The 23,520-nt window shown below is 40.5% G+C and overlaps 1 protein-coding gene across 1 annotated transcript in view; it reads right to left on the bottom strand.

The window, feature by feature from the left end:
• Positions 1–10,494: 10,494 nt before the first annotated feature.
• The window catches only part of HS3ST3A1 (heparan sulfate-glucosamine 3-sulfotransferase 3A1), a 104,470-nt gene continuing 91,444 nt past the window's right edge, over positions 10,495–23,520 (bottom strand). The window contains exon 2 of the mRNA XM_003262834.4: positions 10,495–11,620. Within this exon, the coding sequence (XP_003262882.3) occupies positions 10,999–11,620 (622 nt within the window). The 3' untranslated portion in view covers positions 10,495–10,998. The remainder of the gene's footprint in view (positions 11,621–23,520) is intronic.

Below are 23,520 nucleotides of genomic sequence, written 5' to 3'. Positions count from 1 at the left end.
CCTGTTATCAAAGCTGCAAAGCTAGAAATAGGCAAATCTAGAATTCAAATTGAAAGGCCATCCTCGTAACTAATAATTTACATTACATTGATTCTTTGTAATAAATATTTATATTAGGATATAGGCTAAGAAGGGCCTAAAAAGGGTGCCAGGTGATTTGTAAGTTATAATTCCTTAGTTATCGTGGGTTTTGGCCTATGCTGACCAGTTTCACCTGGCACTACCAGCTAAACTTGAACTGCATCATCACCAGTCCTTTCAAATGGAGCAGATGGAATGATCTCCCAATGCAGTGGCTTGTCATTTGTTTCTTACCCAGACCCATGAGCCACCCTTTGTCAAACGAATGCCATCAGCCAGTTGCGAATGATGAGAACGAGGGAGAGGAACTGGAGAATCTAACTGAGGAGCTAGGGGAGTGTGGGATTTGAGATGTACTAATCAAGAAGGAGGTGAGGCCAGGCGTAGTGGCTCATACCTATAATTCCAGCACTTTGGGAGGCCAAGGTGAGCAAATTGCTTGAACCCAGGAGTTCAAGACCAGCCTGAGCAACATGGTAAAACCCATCTCTACAAAAAGTACAAAAAATTAGCCCAGTGTGGTGGCACATGCCTGTAGTCCCAGCTACTCGGGGGGCTGAGGTGGAAGGATAACTTGAGCCTGGGAATTCAAGGCTACAGTGAGCCGTGATCACGCCACTGCACTTCAGCCTGGACATTGGAGTAAGACCCTGTATCGAAAAAAAAAAAAAAGGTGGTAAAAAGGGAAGAAGTTTCATTCTGCTGGTATGGCAAATTTTTCTTCAAGAATCAAGCAAGCAGGCCGGGCGTAGTGGCTCAAGCCTGTAATCACAGCACTTTGGGAGGCCAAGGTGGGTGGATCACCTGAGGTCAGGAGTTTGAGACCATCCTGGCTGACATGGTTAAACCCCGTCTCTACTAAAAATACAAAAAATTAGCTGGACATGGTGGCAGGCTCCTGTAATCCTAGCTACTCTGGAGGCTGAGGCAGGAGAATTGTTCAAACCCAGGAGGCAGAGGTTGCAGTGAGCCAGGGTAGTGCCATTGCACTCCAGCCTGGGCAACAAGAGTGAAACTCTGTCCCAAAAAAAAAAAAAAAAAAAATCAAGCAAGCAGAAGTGGATATAGGTTTAATGGCACCTGACACCCTGACACTCAAATAATTTTAGAGGTCCCTTCAAGAAAAAAATACGAAAGTAGAAATGTAGCAGCAAAGGACCCTGGAAGGCACTCAGTGCCAGTGAAGAGTCTGAAGCTTGAGCTTTACTTATTTTGTAGTGAGTTGTGAATTCACCTGCATATGGCAGAGGCAGGAGAAGGCAGAAGGAGGTTTTGCTATCTCTCTGCCCCATGTAGACTGGAGATTTCTTCACGAGAACCTTTCAGGAGAGACAACAGTTACCTGGGGACTATGAATTAAATCGAGAGGAACCAAAGATGCATAAGCTACCTTTCAAATTCCTACGAGAAATATGGTCAAGTTAAAAGATAGCATGCAGTAAATGTCTTTAAAAATGTGTAAAGAAAAATTTGGGCCACAGCCATTGGTACAATTTCATTATAACTGGGCTTCCCTTGGCTTTAGAATAGACCAGGGAGGAGATCACTAAGGCAGTAAAATCAATAAAGAGGGCTACAGAGATTTTTTTTCCAGTGCTTGAGTGGATTGAAATAGAAGACTACTGTCCAATCTCTTAATCTGCCTTGGTAGATAAAAGCAAGGGAGGTCTAGCAAGATTTATCAGGCACGTAGTCAAACAGATGGGTTTGGGCAGACCTCCTGATCTGGAGTAACTGAGGGAAGGGCTGGAAAGTCTAAAACCCAGCTATAGAGGTAGCAGACACCACTCAGCTGCTGGGCAGGACTGAACAATTGGGAGCTTGCTTACAGAAAAACAAAATGAGCTGAGTGATCAAAATTTGAGTATGCCTTCAAGGTAGGCGGGACCTCTGGTACCTAGAATAGAGACAGAAAGTAGGATGGTGGTTGCCAGGGACTGAGGGAAGAGGGAATGAAGAATTACTGTTTAGTGGGTTTAGAGCTTCAGTTTAGGATGATAAAATATTCAGGAAATGAATACTGGTGATGGTTCTAGAACAACATTGTGAATGTGCTTAATGCACTGAATTATATACTTAATGGTTAAGATGATAAATTTTATGTTACATATGTTTTAACAAAATAAAAAAAATTCTTTTATAAAAGTGAATTCAAAAGACATCCCAGAACCTAAGTAAAATTCCACAAATCAAAGCCATGGGTTTAGTTGTAAGGACGATAGAGGCTGGGAAATAAAGCAACAGATACTGCCTTTTCTGGTCACTTAATAACCTTTGCGTAAATTGTAGACTCAGAAGGCATTTGTATGACCTATCAAGAGGCGAGAAGCCCGGTCCCCATTTCCAAACAGTTATAAATGGTGCACTGTCTGTAGAAAGAATTCAAAGGATAAGGTACCTACCTCCTTTCGCAAAAGCAGGGAATGGTGCAGGAGGCAGGAAAAAACAGGGCATAAAAATTCGCAGAAAATAGCATACGTCAAAGGAAAACCACTCTGGGCCAGATCAAAGCAATGATAGAAGTAATGATTGAGTTTCTTCATAGCTATATTTTACTGTTCAAGGTAGGAGATTGTCTGTAAATTAAAGAGCTAAAATGAATGGATTAAGATACCCTCAATTTAGAAACTGTTATTAAGGACTTTTTTTTTTTTAACAGAACTATTTCAGAAGCCTTAGAGCTCAGGAAGGATGATAATGTCGGGACTTCAGGCGAAGCAGGAAGAAACACACAATTCAAGGGCAGTGACTACTTCTCCAACATTGACAAATGTGATCAATTTCTATTGAAAGGAAAGGTTCAGTGGCCAGCTAGCACTGATTGTTATTACTGAAAACAAACTTTGGTCACAGATTCAGCAGCCTATGAGAAGTTAGTAAAGTGAGTGACTTAAAGATTACCGTTTCAAGAGGCAGAAGAAAAATAATTATTAGTAACAGCTTCAACCATAAAATGCTTCCAGACATATCACAGTTGGAATGAGACTAAGAACTGTTAATCCTCTTCACTTTTTTAATAAATGAAAAAATTAAGGTTCAGTGGGATTGAATGATCCATGCAAATTTTCATTATTTGTGGCCAAATCAAAAATTACGCACAAGATTATATACAAGCCATGGGGTTTCATCATTAGGGCACGGAAAGAGCTGGTGAGTCTAAAGAACATCATAAAAAAAGACGGGATCAAGAAAATGACAGATTAGATAAGCCGTTGTTTTCTCTTTCATGGTATGAAGCGCCATGTAAGGGTAAAATATATATTTAATTAGCCAGGCGCGGTGGCTCATGCTCATAATCCTAGCACTTTGGGTGGACAAGGCAGGATCACCTGAGGTCAGGAGTTCAAGACCAGCCCAGCCAACATGGCGAAAACCCATCTCCACTAAAAAATACAAAAATTAGCCGGGCATGTTGGCGGGTACCTGTAATCCCAGCTACTCAGGAGACTGAGGCAGGGAGAATTGCTTGAACCTGGGAGGTGGAGGTTGTAGTGAGCTAAGATCATGCCACTGCACTCCAGGCTAGGTGACAGAGCAAGACTCCATTTCAAATATATATATATATATATATATATATATATATATATATATATATATTGCCTGTATGGCTGTGTCCCTGTGCTCAAACGGTAAGTGGAATGAAATGAAGGAAGGTTGCTTATGCTGATAACAGAGTGTCAGGGAATAGCCGACTCAGCACAGGTTTAGAGACCTGGAAAACATCAAAGCAGCAACCACATAAATAAGGGACACAATAGTAGAAATAATGAACTGGAATGAGAGTCCATTAAATAACGAAAGCATCACAGAAATAAATGGTAATGAACAAGCAGAGACCAGGCTGCTGAGAAACCTAGGAGCAGACATGCAGGAATGATGAGGGAAAAAAACTATGGGCATTGTTACACGTGGGAGATTTGCAACTTCAGTTAGAAGACAGGATGAGGCTGGTAAAAACAGATCTGCTTCCAGTTTTTTCTGTGTGTTCGTTATATATAGCTTGGACTAGTGAAATGCATCATCTCGTTGATAAAGAACTTTTTATTAATGACCTCACCAAATAGCACGGGCCAAAGAGTCTGAAATAGAGCTCATTATTTATGGCTAGATAGAAGAAGAGCTAGGTGTATTCAACACAGAATCACTTTACAGGTGGAAGTCAATACCAGTTGGAATTTTTGCATTTCAGTGGGTTGGAAGGAATAAGAAAGCTACATCCACAAGAGAGTTTCAAATGCCATATGCTTGAATGATAGTAGGGAGGGGATTTTTCTCTAAAGATAACTTTCCCTAACATGGAAAGAACACAATTTGAGAAAGGGCAAAGAACATCAAAGAGGGTAGGATGAAGGCCAAGCACTTTGAAATGAAATGAAAAGTAAGGTATAATTTTGAGGCCAGATTGTTATAAAAGGGGGAAAATAACAATAGGGGTCTTGTTGAAAAGAAAGGAGGAGGCTGGGCATGGTGGCTCACACCTGTAATCCCAGCACTTTGGGAGGCCGAGGGGGGCGGATCACGAGGTCAGGAGATCGAGACCATCCTGGCTAACACGGTGAAACCCCATCTCTACTAAAAATACAAAAAATTAGCCAGGTGTGGTGGCGGGCGCCTGTAGTCCCAGTTACTCAGGAGGCTGAGGCAGGAGAATGGCGTGAACCCAGGTGGCGGAGCTTGCAGTGAGCCGAGATCGCGCCACTGCACTCCAGCCTGGGCGACAGAGCAAGACTCTCTCAAAACAAACAAACAAACAAACAAACAAACAAAAAACCAAAAAAAAAAGAAAGGAGGAATAAAAAAATATGTAAAATAGTTTTTGACATAAGGATTTTGATACAGGAAAAAATTGAAGGGTAAAAGTTTACTCAGATGAGGAAGAAAATAAAATCAAGAAAGGTAGAAAGAAAGATGCTGAAAAGACTTTTGTAAGTAATTCAGCTGAGGGGAAATGTGAGGTTTGTCCAAGGTGGGAATGAGCTGCAATAGACCATATCAACTTTTTTTTTTTAATCTAGAAAGGAAGGAAAAAGAAAAAAAAAACTATTCAAGTCTAAAGTCTATACCCTCCTTGATATAAACATGTTTTGAATCATTCTGTATAAAGGTAAGGTATTACTATTATAGGATATTTAGTTGGACTTTGTATAATGAAGAACAACTGATCTGGAATTTAGGGGTAAGATCAAGTAGTCTGAAATGAAAATTAGGTTTGCCTATAAAGGTATCAGTTGATAGCACTTAATCAAAAACTCTTGTTGCCTCTGAAAAATTGCAGTGAAATGACTCTAAAGTTTCTCTGCTTCCTACAGTTCCCTGGTTGACCAGCTGTTGCAGGCCTGACATAAAGAAATCTGAGCTTAGATAAGGCTTTCTGGGAAAACAGGTGGGAGAAAAATGCCACTGCCCAGACCAGAGGCAGATAACCTTTCAGGAATGGAAGGCCACACATTGCTGCCCCTGGTTCTTCAGGTCCGTGGTGAGGGGTTGGGGTACTGGAAGCCAGGTAAGCATCCTTTCAACAACACCCCATCCCCTATGTCAAACATGCCTCCATCCTTTCAGATTCGGTTCCATCCATCCTCCTTTGGGGACTTTTTTTTTTTTTTTTCCTAATGTAAATCCTCTTGGGGAAAGTTAAGCCTACTTGACTTTCATCTCTCTAGGGGTCTATATCAGATATTCAGACTGTCTTTCCTGGAGCTGAAGCTGAGAGCAAGTGCCCTAGGTGGACTGCAGTTTTCTCCCCAGGAATCTGAAGTAGGAAATGGACATCCTCAGATATGGTACATCTGAAGAGAGGGAAGAATCAGATGCCAAAGATCACTAGTCACAGGCAGGATGTGGCAGAAGTCACCGGAAAGTGAGAGAAGCATGGAGGTAGAAGATGGGAGGGGGAAAGACTCATTATTCCTATTTGCAATGAAAGCAAGCTCCCCTTGGGGTGTGGGAGAACACTCTCGGTTTATTATAAAATGACTTTGGGAGAGACCTAATGGTCAACGTACAGACCAGACAGTTACACAAAAGCCCTCTTAGGAATAATCAAAGTTAGCACCAAGTTCAAAATCTAGCGTAGTCATGGATCATCTAGGCAAAGCTAATGAAGGACACCAGATCTCATCCTATCTGATCCTTCAAAGGTAACTAAAATATCATACCCAGACATTTGAGAGCAAAAAGAACTCACAGCAGAATGTGTGTTCTCCATTCAGTGTTCCCTTTTATTTTTATGGTAAAACTAGAGGAGAGTAAGTTGTTGAGCATATTGTTATTAAAAGAACACAACCAACAGTTGGAAATTAAACTAAAAAAATTGGGCTATAGCCTGAAACATACTAACATTTTCTAATATCCCACAATGGAACCATATATTAGAAGCAATTTCTATTTTCAGTTTTATTTCCTCCTAGCGTAACTAAAATTTATTATTTTATGACTTTGTATGTGATGTCACACTGCCTCATAATTTCCCCAAATTCATCCTTTTTCAAGCTTTTAAAGAAAGGCCTGCCATTTCAACATTCCATTATGTAGCAAACAGATTTATAATTTTCCTATCCATGTTCTTCTTCCGTATATTAGAAACTCAATGCAAATCTGTTTGCATGTTCATGAAGATATTTCAAGGACCACAAATTCTACAATAACAGCAATGCTTCATCAACAGGGCTTGAGGCTGGGCTTTTAAAATTCCACTCTCCTTCAATGATTACAGGCTACAATAGGAGAATAAGTAGGGGCCCTTTTTCTCTACACCAAGGCTTATATTGGAATGAATCTCAGCATCAGTTTTCCTGTGTTCGAGAACCGTAAGTTTTTCTGTTCTCTGAGTCTATCGAAATTATGCACAAAGTTCTGGGGTTTCTAGGATATGAGGCAATAGGAATTTGCTTTCCTTTGCTATTATTCAGCAACTCAAGGCTATTTGTAACCATAGCACATCCATCTGAATTTAGCGTTTAACAGAAATGGAGATGTTTACTTCCCTCTCTAGGCACTTTGGTTTTGTCAGGTGACAAGAAATACAGTCACAGCCCTGTTGTGGAGGCAAATAGAAACTGCAAGACTTGAACTTGAAAGAGCCTTTAGAAGTGTTTTATTGGAATGTTATTTTCCACCTGAAGCTGACTGATTCCATTTCTCACAATTGCAGTTATCCATTTGTTACAAGCTGCTTCTGTATCTTCATTATAAAAACACGGTTTGGTTCCCTTTAGCATTTTTTCCCAGCAAAGCACAACAGTAAGCACTGCTCTGCTTATTAGAAGAAAGAAAGAGAGAGAGAGAAACAGAGAGAGAGAGAGAGAAAGGGAAAGAAAGAAAAAGAAAGAAGGAAGGAAAGAATAAAGAACGAAGAAAGAAGAAAAAGAAAGAAAGAGAAAAAGAAAGAAGAAAGAAAGAAAGAAAGAAAGAAAAAGAGAAAGAGAAAGAGAAAGGAGGGAGGGAGGGAAGGACATAACAGAAAAGAGGTTTTCAAGAGAAAATATAGAATGGTGACTGGAAGAATTACCAGTCCAGCATTAATTAGAATCTGGCTTTTAGACCTGAGGCACACACTAGCTGTGACTGATACACATCTTAACTCAGGAACTGCAGCATGACTGGCGTTTTGGTTGAGATCATTTTTGGTAATGGAGACTGTCTTGCGCATTACAGAATGTTTAGCAGCATCCCTGGCCTCTACCCAGGATGCTAGTAGCACCCTACACTCCTCAACCCTTGAGGCAACCAAAAATATCTCCAGATGTTGCCCTGGCATGCAAAATCACCTTTTGTTGAGAACCAGTGCCTTTAGCCCTAGTGAAACTTAGTGAAACATCTGTAAAGTGAAACTAATGAGAGTAGAGAGCTGCTGTTGTTGGTATACGGTGAAATAGTGCATTTGAAAGATTAGTCTTCAATATAAATATAAGGCATTTTTATTTTATAGACACATTTATTTATTCACATATTGAATTTAAGATATCTTCATGGGGAGCTGGGGACTCAGCAGGTCTCAGCTGGCAGAATACGATGAAGCTGTTTAGGAGAAATGTATCCCCTTTTCAACTGTAATATCAAAAGTTAAGAATTTACAGACACATCAATGTTTTAAACCCCTGCGTAACAAGTTAACGAAAGGATTCAGGTGCTGAACAGGGATTTGATCCAAATGACCATTGAAGCTGATTTCAGCTTTGAAGATCCTTTGAAAATAAGAAAATTATGTGGGATTAATGTTTCTAGAATAATCAATATCCATTCTCTAGAAGCATGTTAATCTCCATTTATTGAAATAAAATTCATTTCCCTAGAAGTGGCTAAGTTTTCTGGAGAATGGATATACTGTAGATGTGACCTTGGAAGCAAACTGCTCAAAACGAAGCTGTAGGTATTTTCTAGATATTCTTCTTGAAAGACAACAGTCTACCTCTAAGAAACAGGAAGGGGATTGGAAGGCATGGCTTTGGAGCAGACAGCTCAGAGAATGGATGCTAAGATGTTCCAGTCAAGGTCAAAGCCTATTATATGGTGTAGCTAAATGGACAAAATAAATGTGAGGCCAAGTTCATGCACAGCAGGGATGAGTACTATATAGAGGCAGAAATGAATGGACATTCCTGTTAGAGAATACTGACTCTAAATCTTTATACATTTTGCTGGGACTTATTACTTCTAACACTCTTAGGAAGTCATAGAAGCTTGAAGAGTTTCCCAGTGTTTTCCATAGTCATTCATTTTTAAAATAATATGAACAAAAATATCTATGTTCAAAAAGGGATCCTTTGCATTCAATTCTGTTACTTCTTTCACATTAAAAAAAATGAAGGTTGCAGAACGCAATTGTTTCTTTGTGCAAGCCACTTTTGCATAATGCCAAGCAAACACTTACCAAAGAATCAGTTGTACAAACAAAATGAGCTAAGAGAAATGATGATAAGAGTTTAAAATGAGTATCTTTTTGCAGCTAGTGATTCAAGTAGAATAAAAACAGTCCGTGGCACTGGGAAATTGAGGGCATAGACATGAAGGAAATCAACTGAAAAAAGGTGACCTGGATTTGGGGTTTACTTAACTTCTATAAATGGGATATTACCAGATAAATCCAAAGATTTGGAGCAATGCCAAAATATCTAACACTTAAAATATTTTTTCCTTCATTTTAGTCCTGTGTTAAGCTTCTCAAGAAATATTTACATCACCTGATGCAGCATCTATGGTAAATGTACAATTGCACTGCATATTTTAAAACAACTTTAGTTTCTTTTGATTGACAACATTAGAAAAGAAAAAGAATATTATTTTAGAGTGTCTGGTCCTTTAAATTTTGGCAGATAAAGAAAACTTCCACGAAATAGAAGACATTTTTCCTCTTGGGTTTAAACCTCTAATAAAATGTTGCTGACAGGCTAATTATAAATGTTTTATATATTTCGTGCATATGTGTTCCTCTCTAAACCAATTTAATTCCCATTAATGCTAATCTTGTTAATACCCACTCAAAGAGGAAAGGAATACTCTTAATAAACTATTGATTTATTTGAGTGATTTAAATGGGGGATGGGCAGAAACAGATGAGAGAAGAGGAAAAGCCACCATTTTACCCACAAATGCATTTCCTACAATATTTTTCCAAATATTACTGAACTTTAGATTATAACTTGTATAAATAGGAAGTGGGAGGGGGGAATAAAGTGACAAAGTGATAGTCTTCCATCCATGAAAAATAAAAACATTATAAACGAATTGCTAATTAATTCTTTTAGAGTACTAGCTCCAAAGTTAGAAGTGAGATATTACAAAGAAAGGTAGGTTTTCTCTATTTAAAAAGAGGTAAACTAAAAAACAAATGAGACTCATACCTGTAAGCGCTAATTGAAATCTGTTTTTCTTTTTTTTAAAAGTCATTTAAATCAGCCAATGGGTAAGTTACGTTCCTAACACATCTTGTGCTACCCCTAGTGTGGCTGGCCACCTTGTCCTCCATGCAAGAGTCCAATAATTCCTCTCCAATTCAATCAAGCATCCATCAGTCAAGATTTCCATATCTCAGGGTACTTTAAATAGCCAAGAGGCAAGATTGGCTCTTAAGAGAGGTTGTGTCCAGGTCTGCATGGTTTTCTTGAACACAACTATGTAATGAGACTGGGTGCCATGAGGGGTAGCCTGGGAACTTAGAAAACAAGGGACTCTCTGTCCCTTTTCAGATCATCTGAAAACTAGCTAACCATTTCTAAAGGTGCAGGTGTCTTCTCTTCCATTCTCCCTGGAAAAAGTGACATGAAATAAGGAACAAGTGGAAGATGGAATTTTGTCCAGGGTCCATCTACCATTTGACCTTTAGATACATTATTTCACCTCCCAGAAACTCAGTTTTCCTTTCTGTAAAATGGGGATAATAATATTTACCTACTGTGCTCTTATACAATGGAGCAAGATTCTTTTTTTATTTTAATGTACAAAAAGGTGTATTTGAAAGCACTATGAAAACTGTGAAGGGTACAAACATGATAATACTAACTGGGAAATAATTTAAGAAAAAGTGGCGCAGGAAAAAGGGAGAAAAATATAAGGATAGATATCAATTTTATCAGGGCCTTGTATTTAAAAAAGAGAGAGAGATGTTTAACCTCAAGATTTTCTGAAAACTTTTAATGACAACTGATGCTTATACTTTATGACTGGGTATATAGAACATAAAATAAAAACTGAAAATTGAAAGGGTTTGGACGAGGGAAATTTTCCTTTTCTGTTGATCCACGTGTTTGGTGTTGGTTATACATTAAGATGGGGCGGGAGTGAGAACAATCTCTTAACATTCATTGAAAAAACTACTGAAACATATTTTCAGCACAAATATTAAACTGTCTCTTCTCTACCGATTGGTAAAAAAATATATTATATTTTGATTTTTTTTTTTCTTTTTAAATTATATGGTTATCCATCCCAGCCAAAGTCGTGCCCGGTCATCTGGTAGAACTTGAGGTTGAAAGGCCGGTAGAACTCGCGCAGCCTGCGCACCACCTCGCGGTCGATCTCAGGGTGGGTCCTGCCCTTGGTCTTGCCCAGGCAGTGGGGCCGGCTGCTGCCCTCCGCCTTCTTCAGGCAGGGGAAGCCCTTGGTCTTGTTGAAGTAGAAGTGCTTGTCCGTGATGATCCTCTTGAGGCCCAGGAAGTCCTGCACGCGGCCCAGCTCGCCAGCGGGGTCGCTGATGAGCCGCTCGCCGCTCACGAAGAGCATCTGGCGGATGGGGAAGTGGCGCAGCCAGTGCTCCAGGTGCTTGGCGTAGATGCCGATCTGGATGGCGCTCCACGACGTGTCGATGAGGCCCGTCGTCCTGTTTTTGAACGTCAGGCTCTCGAAGGTGGGGATGTCGGGCCGCTTGGACAGCGTCTGCGTGTAGTCCGAGATGGCCCTGGTCACCGGGTCCCGCACCACCACGATGAGCTTGGTGTCCTTGGACATGGCCGAGATGCGCGCGGGGGCCTCCCGCGTGACGAAGTAACTGGGCGTCTTCTCCATGGTGATCTGCCCGTCCAGGGTTCTGGGCATCAGGTCCCTGGGAAAAGCAAAAAGGCACGTCAGAGATGTGCATAGAGAGCTCAGTCCCAGGAGAGACTGTAAAGTACACGCTGGAGCCAGGCCGCAATTCCAGCCCCCACACTTGCTAGATGTCTGATGGTGACGTCGCACAACGAGCCCCGCACCTCAGATTCCTCGTGTATTAAACAGAGAATAATAATATCACCCATCGCATACAGTTTTGTGATGATTAAATGAGTTAATATACCTCAACACCTTAGAAAAGTGCCTGGCACCAAATAAATGCCATGTTAAGTTTCTGTGTTTTATTATTGTTTGTCGGCAATGCTGTAAGAAAATAGCCTTGGTCAAAATCTTCAGGTGAATTAGAATATTGTCAGAAACACAATTATACTGCTATGAGGTAGTATTAAAATATCCTGATCCCTTCCTGTAGTTTTCTTATAAACAAAGCAATTATATTCAACATAACGTAGCATATTACACAAAATACTTATGTTTGTAATTCCTGAGTTTTCCTGCAACAAACAAGATTTATTAAAGAATGCATCTTTTGCCTAATGATTTGAAATGCCATCCTTATCATATTCTAAATATGTTGATTCCTTTCTACATTGGCCCAATTATACGTTATTATCGTGTGATAGTATATTTTCATGTACACCAAAGTAAATTCTGACTTTCTGTTGTTCAACAGGTCCTTGATGATTCTTGTCTGTTTATTCCTCCTGACAAATGAGATACCACTTTGTCACATTAAAAACAAAAATCCAATTGGAGTCTTGATACAGCAGATATTTCTTCTCTGTTCAAGCAGGATTTCTACTGGCCTCAGTCAGGGCCAGTCAAAATATATGAACAGGAGAGATCAAATCTATTTGTTCTTCCAACTTAAGTATACTGCAATTAAATGCACTATTTGTTGAGACAGTTATAGACAGAGGGATAGACAGAGATCTTTGGTTATTTCATTTTGTAGTTTTGACTTCTCTTTTAATGTAGGCATTATCTAGGATTGTATTATATCTTTAATCCTGATGATAGATTTGTTACTTTTGTTCATGGAATTTGTGATTAGTTTTTATTTTACATCTGCAAGGAAAAGATACACTTTGTATCATGGGAGCTTGCAGTTATTAATTCCCTATGATTTTGTCCCACCTACACACTATTTGAGCTAACTATATTTTGTGAGACTTGTCAAACATAAACAAAAGCAGAGAAAACTGTCAAATCAATCTCATACACCTCACATCCAGCTTCAAAACTTCATAATGGCCAATTTTATTCATAAATCCCCTCGTTTCTGCTGCCCCACCAGGCCAGTTGGATTATTTTAAAGTCATTCACAAACATCCTATTAATGGATTAATAAGTATTCCTGTTCCCATCTGCATTATTTCTGGCACAAATTCCTCAATCTCTCGGGCAATCTGATGGCCCCGATACTTCCTTAGTTTTAATGATGCAGGTACTGGGACTCAGAAAACAGTACTCCAAAATGAAGGCCTCAAAAGCAGCCTCAGAAGCAGAAGTTTTTCTCTGAACTTCTCCTGCCCCTCTGTCTTTCAGTCCTACTCTTACCAAAGACTAACCACAGAAACTAAAATCTCTCTCCCCCAAGGCAGGTCATAGAGCCCGGAACTCCTTTTCCCCAAAGCCAGCCATAAAACCTAAAAACATTACTCTAACTTTCCTTCCACTTTTCTGTATAAAAACTGGCCATAAAGAAATTATCTGACCTATCCTGTTTGACTGTAGGTCATAAGACCTTCATTCCTGAGAGGGTCCTGCCCCACACCTAGAAGGAAGGAAGGCATGCGCAGAGAGGCCAAGAAGAATCCAGACAGAGAGGCCTTGCAGGCTTCCCCAAACTGGGTCTATTTGGGTTAGATCATACCCTTTTTGTCCAATCATATTTCTATACAACTGTTCAAATTTAGTTATGCCCAAGCATAAAAATGGACAATTTCCTCTGTATCTTTGGGTGTTCACCCTGAAGGCTCTTGCATACACAGTAATAAACGTGTATGCCTTTTCTCCTATGAATCGGCCTCTCATCAGTGATTTTCAGCAACCCTTCAGGAGTTGAAGGGGAAGTTTTCCCTTAGCCCATACTCAGATTTCCTCCCATTTTTTTTTGAGGGGGGGGTTATTTTTGTCATTTCAGTTAGTTTATCTTTACTTTTTATAGGCATTTGCTTTCTGTTTCTGAGCTTGTAATTTTTGAAATAAATGTGAACTTCCTTTTTCAAAATAACTCTTAATGGACCTCATTACCCACCTCTTAGACAGACCTTAAGGGCTGGGTAATAGTAACTGAACACCAGAGAGTTTGGTGTTGACACAAAGGAGACACACATTGGCATAACCACCTATGTGACGCAGATTCTGCGGTGTGACATGAATGCATAGAACTCATCCCTCTGTGACTCCTTTTGTGAACTGAAAAGTTGGCTAGGCCAGCCTAATATAAAAGCTTATGTTACTCTTGTCTAAGGTGAGCCAGGAGATCTCTCCAGAGATGGCTGGAATTTCTCAGTGAAGGAAATTTAATCAGATGTGTGAAAAAGTTTTGGGCTTGAAAAACAACCATCAACTACACTGAAGTGATAAGAAGGAGTATTTATAGATTTTTTTTTGAAAAAGCCAGCATTGCTGTTTCTTTTATTCTTCTATATATCTTTGACTTTTAACTACTTTATTTCAAATTTTGGTGAGTAAAATAGAGAGAGCATAATACTTCACTCGGGAGCTCCTGGTTGGCCTATTGGGGAAGGGGCTGGGTGTGTGGGTGGGGTTGGGGTGGGGAAGAACTGTAGGAGACTTTTGCAGAGATTGAGGGTATAGATTGTGCTGGGCCAGAAGAAACACTGCTAAAACCACTGAAACAAGGAACTGTATTTTAAATAATCTCAATAGAGTAGGGAAAAGAGCTATCCAACATAAGAGGAGTTTGAAGAGGAAACAGCTAAAATAGGATTGCAAAAGAAAAACACATTCATTGCTGTCATCTGCAGGATGAGGAAAATGACTGATTTAGCATGGGGTGGGTGTGGAGAGTTGGGCTTAACTGTAAGCTACCTGCAAGCTTCTTTCTGCAAAAATAAAGAAACGATAGTCTAAATAAATCCTAATCAAGCTTACATTGTAGAAAATGGTTGCTTTGCAACAGGACTCACAACAGAATTCTTTAAATTGCAATCTCAAATTTTTTTTCAAAAAAGTCAATAAAAGGGATACAAAATTCTTTTCAAACAAGTCAATGAAGGGGCTAAATTTTTTTTCATACTTTTTTATTGCAAATCTCACTGGATTTTAATGTTCAACAAAGCACCACACTATCATATAAAACAAAAGACATGTGTATGTTGGAATACTGCATTTCAAAATGTCTATAACTTGGAAATCGTTCTTCTTTACCTGAGTAAGGCACAAATTAGGTTGGTGCAAAAGTAACTGTGGCTTTTGCAATTATTGGCAAAACCGCAATTACTTTTGCACCAACCTAACACTTTTAATGGCAAAACCTACAATTACTTTTGAACCAACTTAATACTATGACTGTGCTTTGTGTAAAAGCTGGGGCCCGGGATGGGTAGTGAAAGATCTATTACAGTATTACAAAAGGTCTGTAGAAATATGAGGCAGCCTATGGGAGCACGAAGGTGTGTGCACTGATAAATCACGTGAGGTTTGCCTGAAGACAGAACATGTGAAGAAGGATGGGAGAAATTCAACTGGATGATGGGAGGCATAGGTCCTAGGAGAACTTACTTTCCAAGCTAAGTAGTGTAGACCATTCAAACCTCCCCTCTAAATAGTGAACAGGATTTGGAGACATTTACAGTAGGTATGAGGATGAGGAAATGGGTTGAGACCAACACTATAAGGAAAAAATACAGAAGTGTATTTGTTTTGTCTTGAAGGAGGCAAAGGTAAGCAGAAATTTCACAAGCAAATTAAGAATTATTACAAGGTAAGTTATACGCAGTTGCTTTTCTCCCCATAGAACTCAAAAAGAATTCACAATAGCCAAAGGGTGGAAGCAACCCAAGTGTCTATTGACAGATGAATGGATAAACAAAATGTGGTTTATGCATACAATGGAATACTATTCAGAAATTCTGACATACACCCCAACATGGATGAACCCTGGGGACATTATGCCAAGTGAAATAATCCAGTCACAAAAAGACAAATACCGTATGAGTTCACTTATATGATATATCTGGGGTACTCAAATTCATCAAGACAGCAAGTAGAATGGTGGTTTCCAGGGGCTGAGGGGAAGAGGAACAGAGAGTTATTGTTCAGTAGGTATGAAGTTTGAGTTTTGTAAGATTAAAAGAGTTCTGGAGATTGATCACATAACAACGTGTATGTACTTAACACTACTGAACCTAACAATGGTGAAAATGGTAAATTTTATGTTATGTGTATTTTACTACAATTTTAAAAAAAAAGTACTTAAGGGAGGACAAACATTTCAGTGGCATTGATAGAAATTAGTTAGACAAAAGAGTCTTTTTGCTTTATGGCTAATTAAACATTAGAACAAGTTACTGCTGAAGGGGGCTGTGGTTTTGCTAAAAGGGAAATATAATAATTTACGAGATTTTTGTGCAGCTGATCTCAAATCAAAAAATGAGGTTTGTAGTCCATGCCCACTGCCTGCTGCATGATCACTAGATAGTAATTTAGCAGCTCTATGCTCAGTTTATTCACCTTACTAGAAAAATCAAGCCAAAGGTTCAAAATTCCTGGACTGTAATGAAGTGTCAACACGGCCATTATTACTGTCGGGAATACATGGAAGCACCCTTGTTAAGAATGTGACACCCAGTGTTCTGAATTCCCAACTTCAGAAGAACCCCACTTAGTCCAGCTAACAAAGGCTTCAGAGAGTTAGAACTCTTTGCCATGTTCCTGACACACCTCCCCATTTGTCATTCAGACAGCGAGGATGCCTGGTTTGAAGGCCATGAGCTGGCTACATTATTTGGAAGGGCAGAGCCTGGCTTATTATCTTATTATGGTGTGAGAGAAATGGGCTCAGTTTTTAAGGGGATTTCATTTCCTTCCATGGCATGGGTGCAGTTGTGCCAGGAAGGAAACTGCTGGGCAATTTTCCTATCTGGCTCAAACATCATGCCACTCTACTGTGCTAGGGAATTCCATTCTGGATCTGATCTGTCACCCTGGGTAAGGCTCTTGGGGCCTAGGGTTGTTGGAGCTGCTGTCTGTCTGTGGTGCAGGAAATGTTATGGTCAAGCAGGAACCATGAAAAACAGGCTAAGTTATCTTCTGTTTTCTACCCCAGCCTTCAACCAGGTCAGAAGTCAATGGTGAGAATACTAAAATGACCCAGAAGACCTTCCCACTGCCACACTACTGAGGGGACAGACCTGCCTCCACGGCTGTGCCTTAACGATGGTCCAAGAGGCAAGCCTAGCATTCTAGCACTGGCTGCACCACTGCCACCTCTATGATCAAGGAACCACCTTGGAGAGCTCTCTATGACACTCGACAACACATATGCATGGTGCCTCCAATATGTGCAAGAAAGAATAAAAAGAACTTCCCTCATGTGCCTCATTCTTCTTTTCAATTTGGGCCATTTGCCCTGAATTCTCATTGCCCTCATGTTGTCTTTTGCTCCTTCACCCTCCCTCTGGAACTGCTACTGGCCCTCTCTGGAAGTACTTCTTCCAAAAAACAATTACCCTATTACCCTTCCCCATTTTATTTTTAATCAATGATGTTTGGTCAATTTTCTATTTATATGGAAAAATAAATCTTGGCATTTGCCTGTAGCTATTTAGGAATAATTAATTCCAGATCACCTACAGATACAAATATAAGTGGTGAAACAATCACCTTTTGGAAGGAAACCTAGAACATCTTGATGATTTTCAAGGAGGTAAAGTTTTGTTAATTTCTAAAAGGAGTAACTATAATGAAAAAAAAAATAGGGCCAGGAGCGGTGGCTCACACCTGTAATCCCAGCACTTTGGGAGGCCAAGGCAGGCCAATCATGAGGTCAAGAGAGTGAGACCATCCTGGCCAACATGGTGAAACCACATCTCTACTAAGAATACAAAATTAGCTGGGCATGTTGGCGTGTGCCTGTAGTCCCAGCTACTCGAGAGGCTGAGGCAGGAGAATCGCTTGAACCTGGGAGGTAGAGGTTGCAGTGAGCTGAGATCAGGCCACTGCACTCCAGCCTGGCAAGAGAGCAAGACTCTATCTCAAAAAAAAAAAAAAAAAGAGCTCCTATAAATCAATAAGTAAAAATAACTAAAATAACTACACAGCATAGAAGAAAAACAGGCAAAAGGCTGGAATAAGAACTTTTGAAGAAAGTAAAGTTTTGGTAACAAAATACAGTATCCACAAAATTACAGCTAGATAGGAGGAATAAGTTCTAGTGTTCTGTAGCACTGTAGGGTGAATATGCTTAACAACAATTTCGTGTATATTTTCAACAAGCTAGAAGAGAAGATTTTTGAATGCTCACAACACTAAAAAGTAATAAATGTTTGAGGCGATGGATATGCTAACTATCCTGATTTAATTATTACATTGTATATATGTATTGAAGTATCACTCTGTGTCCCATAAGTATGTACAATTAATAGATGTCAACTAAAAATGAAATGAAAAATAAATAAAGTAAATAATCAATAAACACACGAGAAGACACTGAACTTCATCAGTCATCAGGATAATGTAAATTAAAACACAATACCATACTATGACACACCCACTGGTCATCTAGAATAAAAACCACAGAGAATTCTGAGTTTGGGCGAGAATGTGGAGCTGGCACTTTTGTGGTTAAAGAGTAAAGTGGCACGGTGACTTTAGAAAACTCTTTGGCACTATCTACCAAACATACGCATTCGCTGTGACCCAGCCATTTCATGGCCAGGGCTCTACTCAATGGAAATCATACATATGTTCACCAAAAGACATGTTCGCAAATGTTCACAGACAATCCTAATAGTCCCCAATTCAAGCTCTCCAAATGTCCACCCAAAATAGATGCACGTAGACACACAATGAGATCTTAAACAGCACACAGAATGAATGACTTAAAACCTGTGGGTGGGCCGGGTGTGGTGGCTCAAACCTGTAATCCCAGCCCTTTGGGAGGCCTCGGCGGGTGGATCATGAGGTCAGGAGTTCAAGACCAGCCTGACCAACTGGTGAAACCCCGTCTCTACCAAAAAATACAAAAATTAGCTGGGTGTGGTGGCAGGCACCTGTTACAAGTCCCATCTACTTGGGAGGCTAAGGCAGGAGAATAACTTGAACCCAGGAAGCGGAGGTCGCAGTGAGCTGAGATCACACCACAGCACTCCAGCCTGGGTGACAGAGCGAGACTCCATCTCAAACAAACAAACAAACAAACAACCTGTGGGTGAACATTACAATGTTAACAAACAGAGCCAGTCACAAAAAAGGAAACACCGTATGATTTCCTTTATAAAAAATGTTCTTAAACAGGCCAAACTCATCTATCCCATTCAATATCAAAATGGTGGTTACCCTTAGGGGGATCGGTGTCTAGAAGAGGGCATGAGAGGGACTTCAAAGCTGAAGGAAAAGTCCCAATTCACGACCTGGGTGCCGGCCACAGAAGTGTATCCACTTTGTGAAAATTTATTGAGCTGTATCCCATGATTTGTGTCCTTTTTTATATTTATGTTGTACTTGAATAAAGATTTTACTATGCTTATAAAAAATAAATGGACCAATATCCCATAATGCTCCAAGAAAAGCATGATTTTTTTTTAAGGGTATTTGCGAAGCCCACTATGTTTCCAATTTGTGTAAATTCAGATCACAAAGGAAAAGGAGTGGAGATGCTACACCTAGGGGTCAGGCGTCCTCTCCAAGACCACGTCTCCCTCACCTCAGGTAAATCGTAAGGACAGCAGCTGCCCCTTACATGGGCCACTAAGAGCACAGTGGTGTGCGGTGTAACCTGGAGGGTGTGTTTCCAGAGTGTGAACTCAGAAAAGAGAGAAGCGAAGAATAAGTTATACTTGCAAAACATTTGGGCAACGACTTTCTCAGCTAATCTTTACACAGCCAAAAAAGAGATAAGGTAGGTAATTACATTCCCTGATTTTTCTGACAAGGAAACTGAGGTTCAGAGAGACTGAGCAGTATGCTAATGTCTTCACAAGCAGGGTATGGAAGGTAATGGGTGGTCCTCCCAATGCCTAGTGCAAGAGTATTTCTATTGCAGCAGATAAGAGAAAGTCAGCAGCCAAAGGGGATTACAAAAATAATATACAGACGATGGCTCCAATGGAGCAAATTCAACAGATGGAAAACATGGGAACCTGAGAGAGTTATCCAGAAGGTAGCTGTGAAGATCCTGAAAGAACTAAATCCTGAACTGAATGCAGATGAGATGAAGAAATTTGTTTGCTTGAACTGGGGAGCTGTATGAAATTAGACCAAAAAGATGATGATTTGATTAATGTCAGTGATATATTAAATCTGAAGCAGTGTGCAGGTTTGGAGCAGGAAAGGACTGCAGGTGGTTTAATACTTCAGGGGGCTCTTCCAACAGAATCCAAGCTCGAGGAGTTAAAGACCTGGATTAGGGTGCTGATAGTGGGAAAGACAGGGTGGGTGAGGACAAAAGAAATATTTAATCAGTGAGGCTAGATAGCTGATTTATGACTGAAACAATGTAGACATCTTCAAAAAAAAGGGCGGAAAACAATAAAAATTTTATTAAAGGGAACAATTATTTCGAAGAAGGAAGTGGTCCCCTCACCCCCTTAAAAAAGAAAATTTGGGCTGGGCATGGTGGTTTATGCCTATAATCCCAGCACTTTGGGAGGCAGAGGTGGGCAGATCACCAGGTCAGTAGTTTGAGACCAGCCTGACCAACATGGTGAAACCCCGTCTCTACTAAAAATACAAAAAATTAGCCAGGTGTGGTGGCGCGTGCCTGTAATCCCAGTACTCAGGAGGCTGAGGCAGGAGAATCACTTGAACCTGGGAGGCGGAGGTTGCAATGAGCCGAGATCTCACCACTGCACTCCAGCCTGGGCAACAGAGCAAGACTTCATCTCAAAAAAAAAGAAAAAAAAAGAAATTGGATTTCTGTTTCAGTAGAGTTGGAGTTTTTTTTTTTTTTTTTTTTGAAGTTAGGGTTTCTGCATGAGGATTCTAATGGAGACAAAATAGTATTAGTTTTATTCTAAACTGTGACACAGATGGATCATGTATCTCCATGAAGACAACATAATTTTATAGGAAACTCAAAAGCAGGAATAGGAATAAGGATTTCAGCCTTGATTTTGCTATTAATAAGCTATGTGATCTTGGGCAAATCACTTTCATTCTCCTGGCTTTGATTTCTTTATAAACAAAAAAAGTTTATTGTCCTCAATATCTGCAGGACTTTCCAGCTCTAAGATTCCATGTAGGGAGTGGGACTTTAATTCATTTTTAACTTGTCATATTTAGAGCTCTGCGTAGCATCATGCTGCTGTGTTCCGAAGTAAGGCTCCACCAATCACATCAAGAGATTTGTATAAATAATTACACAGGGCAATTCTGCATCAACAGAATTGATTTCAAAATCAATGAGGTCTGAAAGAATGCAGTTCAAGTAACTGATGCCAAGAGAAGGTGCTGAGGTTAGTTCAAATGAAGGCTAACTTGACATATCCCTAAGGCTTGGGGGCAGCAGAAAGACCAGGAAATCTATGAGCAGAGAGGTCTCACTATATTGCACAAGGCATGTGATGAAGGAGACCCATGTCTGTCCTATGCTTCCTCTGTGCCTGACACGTTGAAATAAGATGTCAAAGTCAGGAGGCCGGGCGTGGTGGCTCACGCCTGTAATCCCAGCACTTTGGGAGGCCGAGGTGGGCGGATCACCTGAGCTCAGGAGTTCGAGGCCAGCCTGGGCAATACGCTATAATCCCATCTCAACTAAAATACAAAAAAAAAAAAAAAAAAAAATCAGCCAGGCCTGGGGGTGGAGGCTTGTAATCCCAGCTCCTCAGGCGGCTGAGGTGGGAGAATCGCTTGAACCCAGGAGGCAGAGGTTGCAGTGAGCCAAGATTGTGCCACCACACTCCAGCCAGGGTGACAGAGCTGGACTCCGTCTCCAAAAAAAAAAAAAAAGATGTCAAAGTCAGAAGATGAAGTTCATAGTCATGAATAGGACTAAATTAAAAATAATAGATCCAGGGCAGCCAGAAATTCAAGTTCAGGGTCTTTGGGAAGAGCATGATGAAGATAGAAGAAAATGCACATACACTGAGCATTTACCATAGAACAAGTTCTGATGTACTATTTCTTGAGTCTCACAACTAAAATGAAGAGCTAGAATTATTCCCCTCATTTCACAGATGGGGAAATAGGCTCAGAGAGATAATGTGACTTATCCAAGCACACATAATTTCTAATAGGTCTAGAATGAAAACCCAGGTCCATCCAGCTCCAGAGTGCATATTCTTTCAACCTTTCCAAACAGCCAGGGAACATCAGAGTGACTCTTTTGGTTGATGTTCCTGGCCATCTTTGACATTCTGCCAAAACATATGAGTGTTAAATGCATTCTTTACCAATCTATCTCTGAATGCAAATCACCCTTCCTGAAATCTTGCTAACAGGTAATATACATCACAGGTTTTTCAAAGGCTATCTTCTGCAAGGGAAGAACATCCTGCAAAGGGAAGGCCCTGAGTTGTAACGCAAAGGTAGTGTGCCTTGAGGAATAAATCAATCTGGCCCATGTACATGTAATTTTTTTAAGTCTATACAACCAAACAGAACTCTGTGTCTGTTTTTGGACGCCTCCGTCAGCAGAACATGCTAGAAAAACATGCTCTTTTCATGGCCACGGCAAGAAGGTAATTCCTGTGGGTCCTCGACGGTGTGTGTCTGGGAGCAGGGGAAACTGCTGGAAACTCTCCATGCTGTCAGCTCGCCATCCCTTGGGCCGAGCCCACTCACATCAATATTTCTTTTCCTGCTGTTGTTATGTGGGACCCCTCTGAAAACGTGACTTATAAGGATGGAAAGAAAACTCCCTTTACTTGTTGTTTGAATTGGCTTCTGTGGGAGAGGAAGACTTATGTTTTTGAACCAGCTCCCACACTAACCCAATCTGGATATGCAATTCTAAGAACCAAATCATCATCAAGATAAGCTAAACATCAGGGTTAGAGGCTGGGACACTGACCAGTGCCACTGATAGCAGACTCCTTTTATTTATTTATTTTTTTTTTTGTGAGACGGAGTCTCGCTCTGTCGCCCAGGCTGGAGTGCAGTGGCGCAATCTCGGCTCGCTGCAAGCTCCGCCTCCCGGGTTCACGCCATTCTCCTGCCTCAGCCTCTCCGAGTAGCTGGGACTACAGGCGCCCGCCACCACGCCCGGCTAATTTTTTGTATTTTTAGTAGAGACGGGGTTTCACCGTGGTCTCGATCTCCTGACCTCGTGATCCGCCCGCCTCGGCCTCCCAAAGTGCTGGGATTACAAGCGTGAGCCACCGCGCCCGGCCAGCAGACTCCTTTTAAAACTTTTAACGACCAGGTAAAGAAGAGAGAGAAAAAAAATGGATTCTTATTCTCACTAGTCTTTATGACATAATATGTACCAAAGCTTACTTCAAGAAAACAGCACAGGGTTCCCTGGACTCTAGGGGAGGAGAGAAAACTCAAGGACTCTTGATCGTGAATTTTGGGGAGCCTCATGAAAAGATAACGAATTCATCTGTAGTCAGGTCAGATCAAAGAGTCTTCCTGGAAGACAAGGGGCAAGAGTGTTTTGGGCTCATAAATTCAAGTAAGAATCCTTTATTTTTCTGTTGGATCTTAGAGTTTCCCAAGCAATTCCACACATTTTCTCTTTCATTGACTCTTAGAAATAGT

Source organism: Nomascus leucogenys, chromosome 19 (assembly GCF_006542625.1).
Source record: "Nomascus leucogenys isolate Asia chromosome 19, Asia_NLE_v1, whole genome shotgun sequence".
Classification (NCBI taxonomy): Eukaryota; Metazoa; Chordata; class Mammalia; order Primates; family Hylobatidae; genus Nomascus; species Nomascus leucogenys.
The sequence above is the reverse complement of the archived record's forward strand: the minus strand, read 5'-3'. Positions and strand labels throughout refer to the sequence as shown.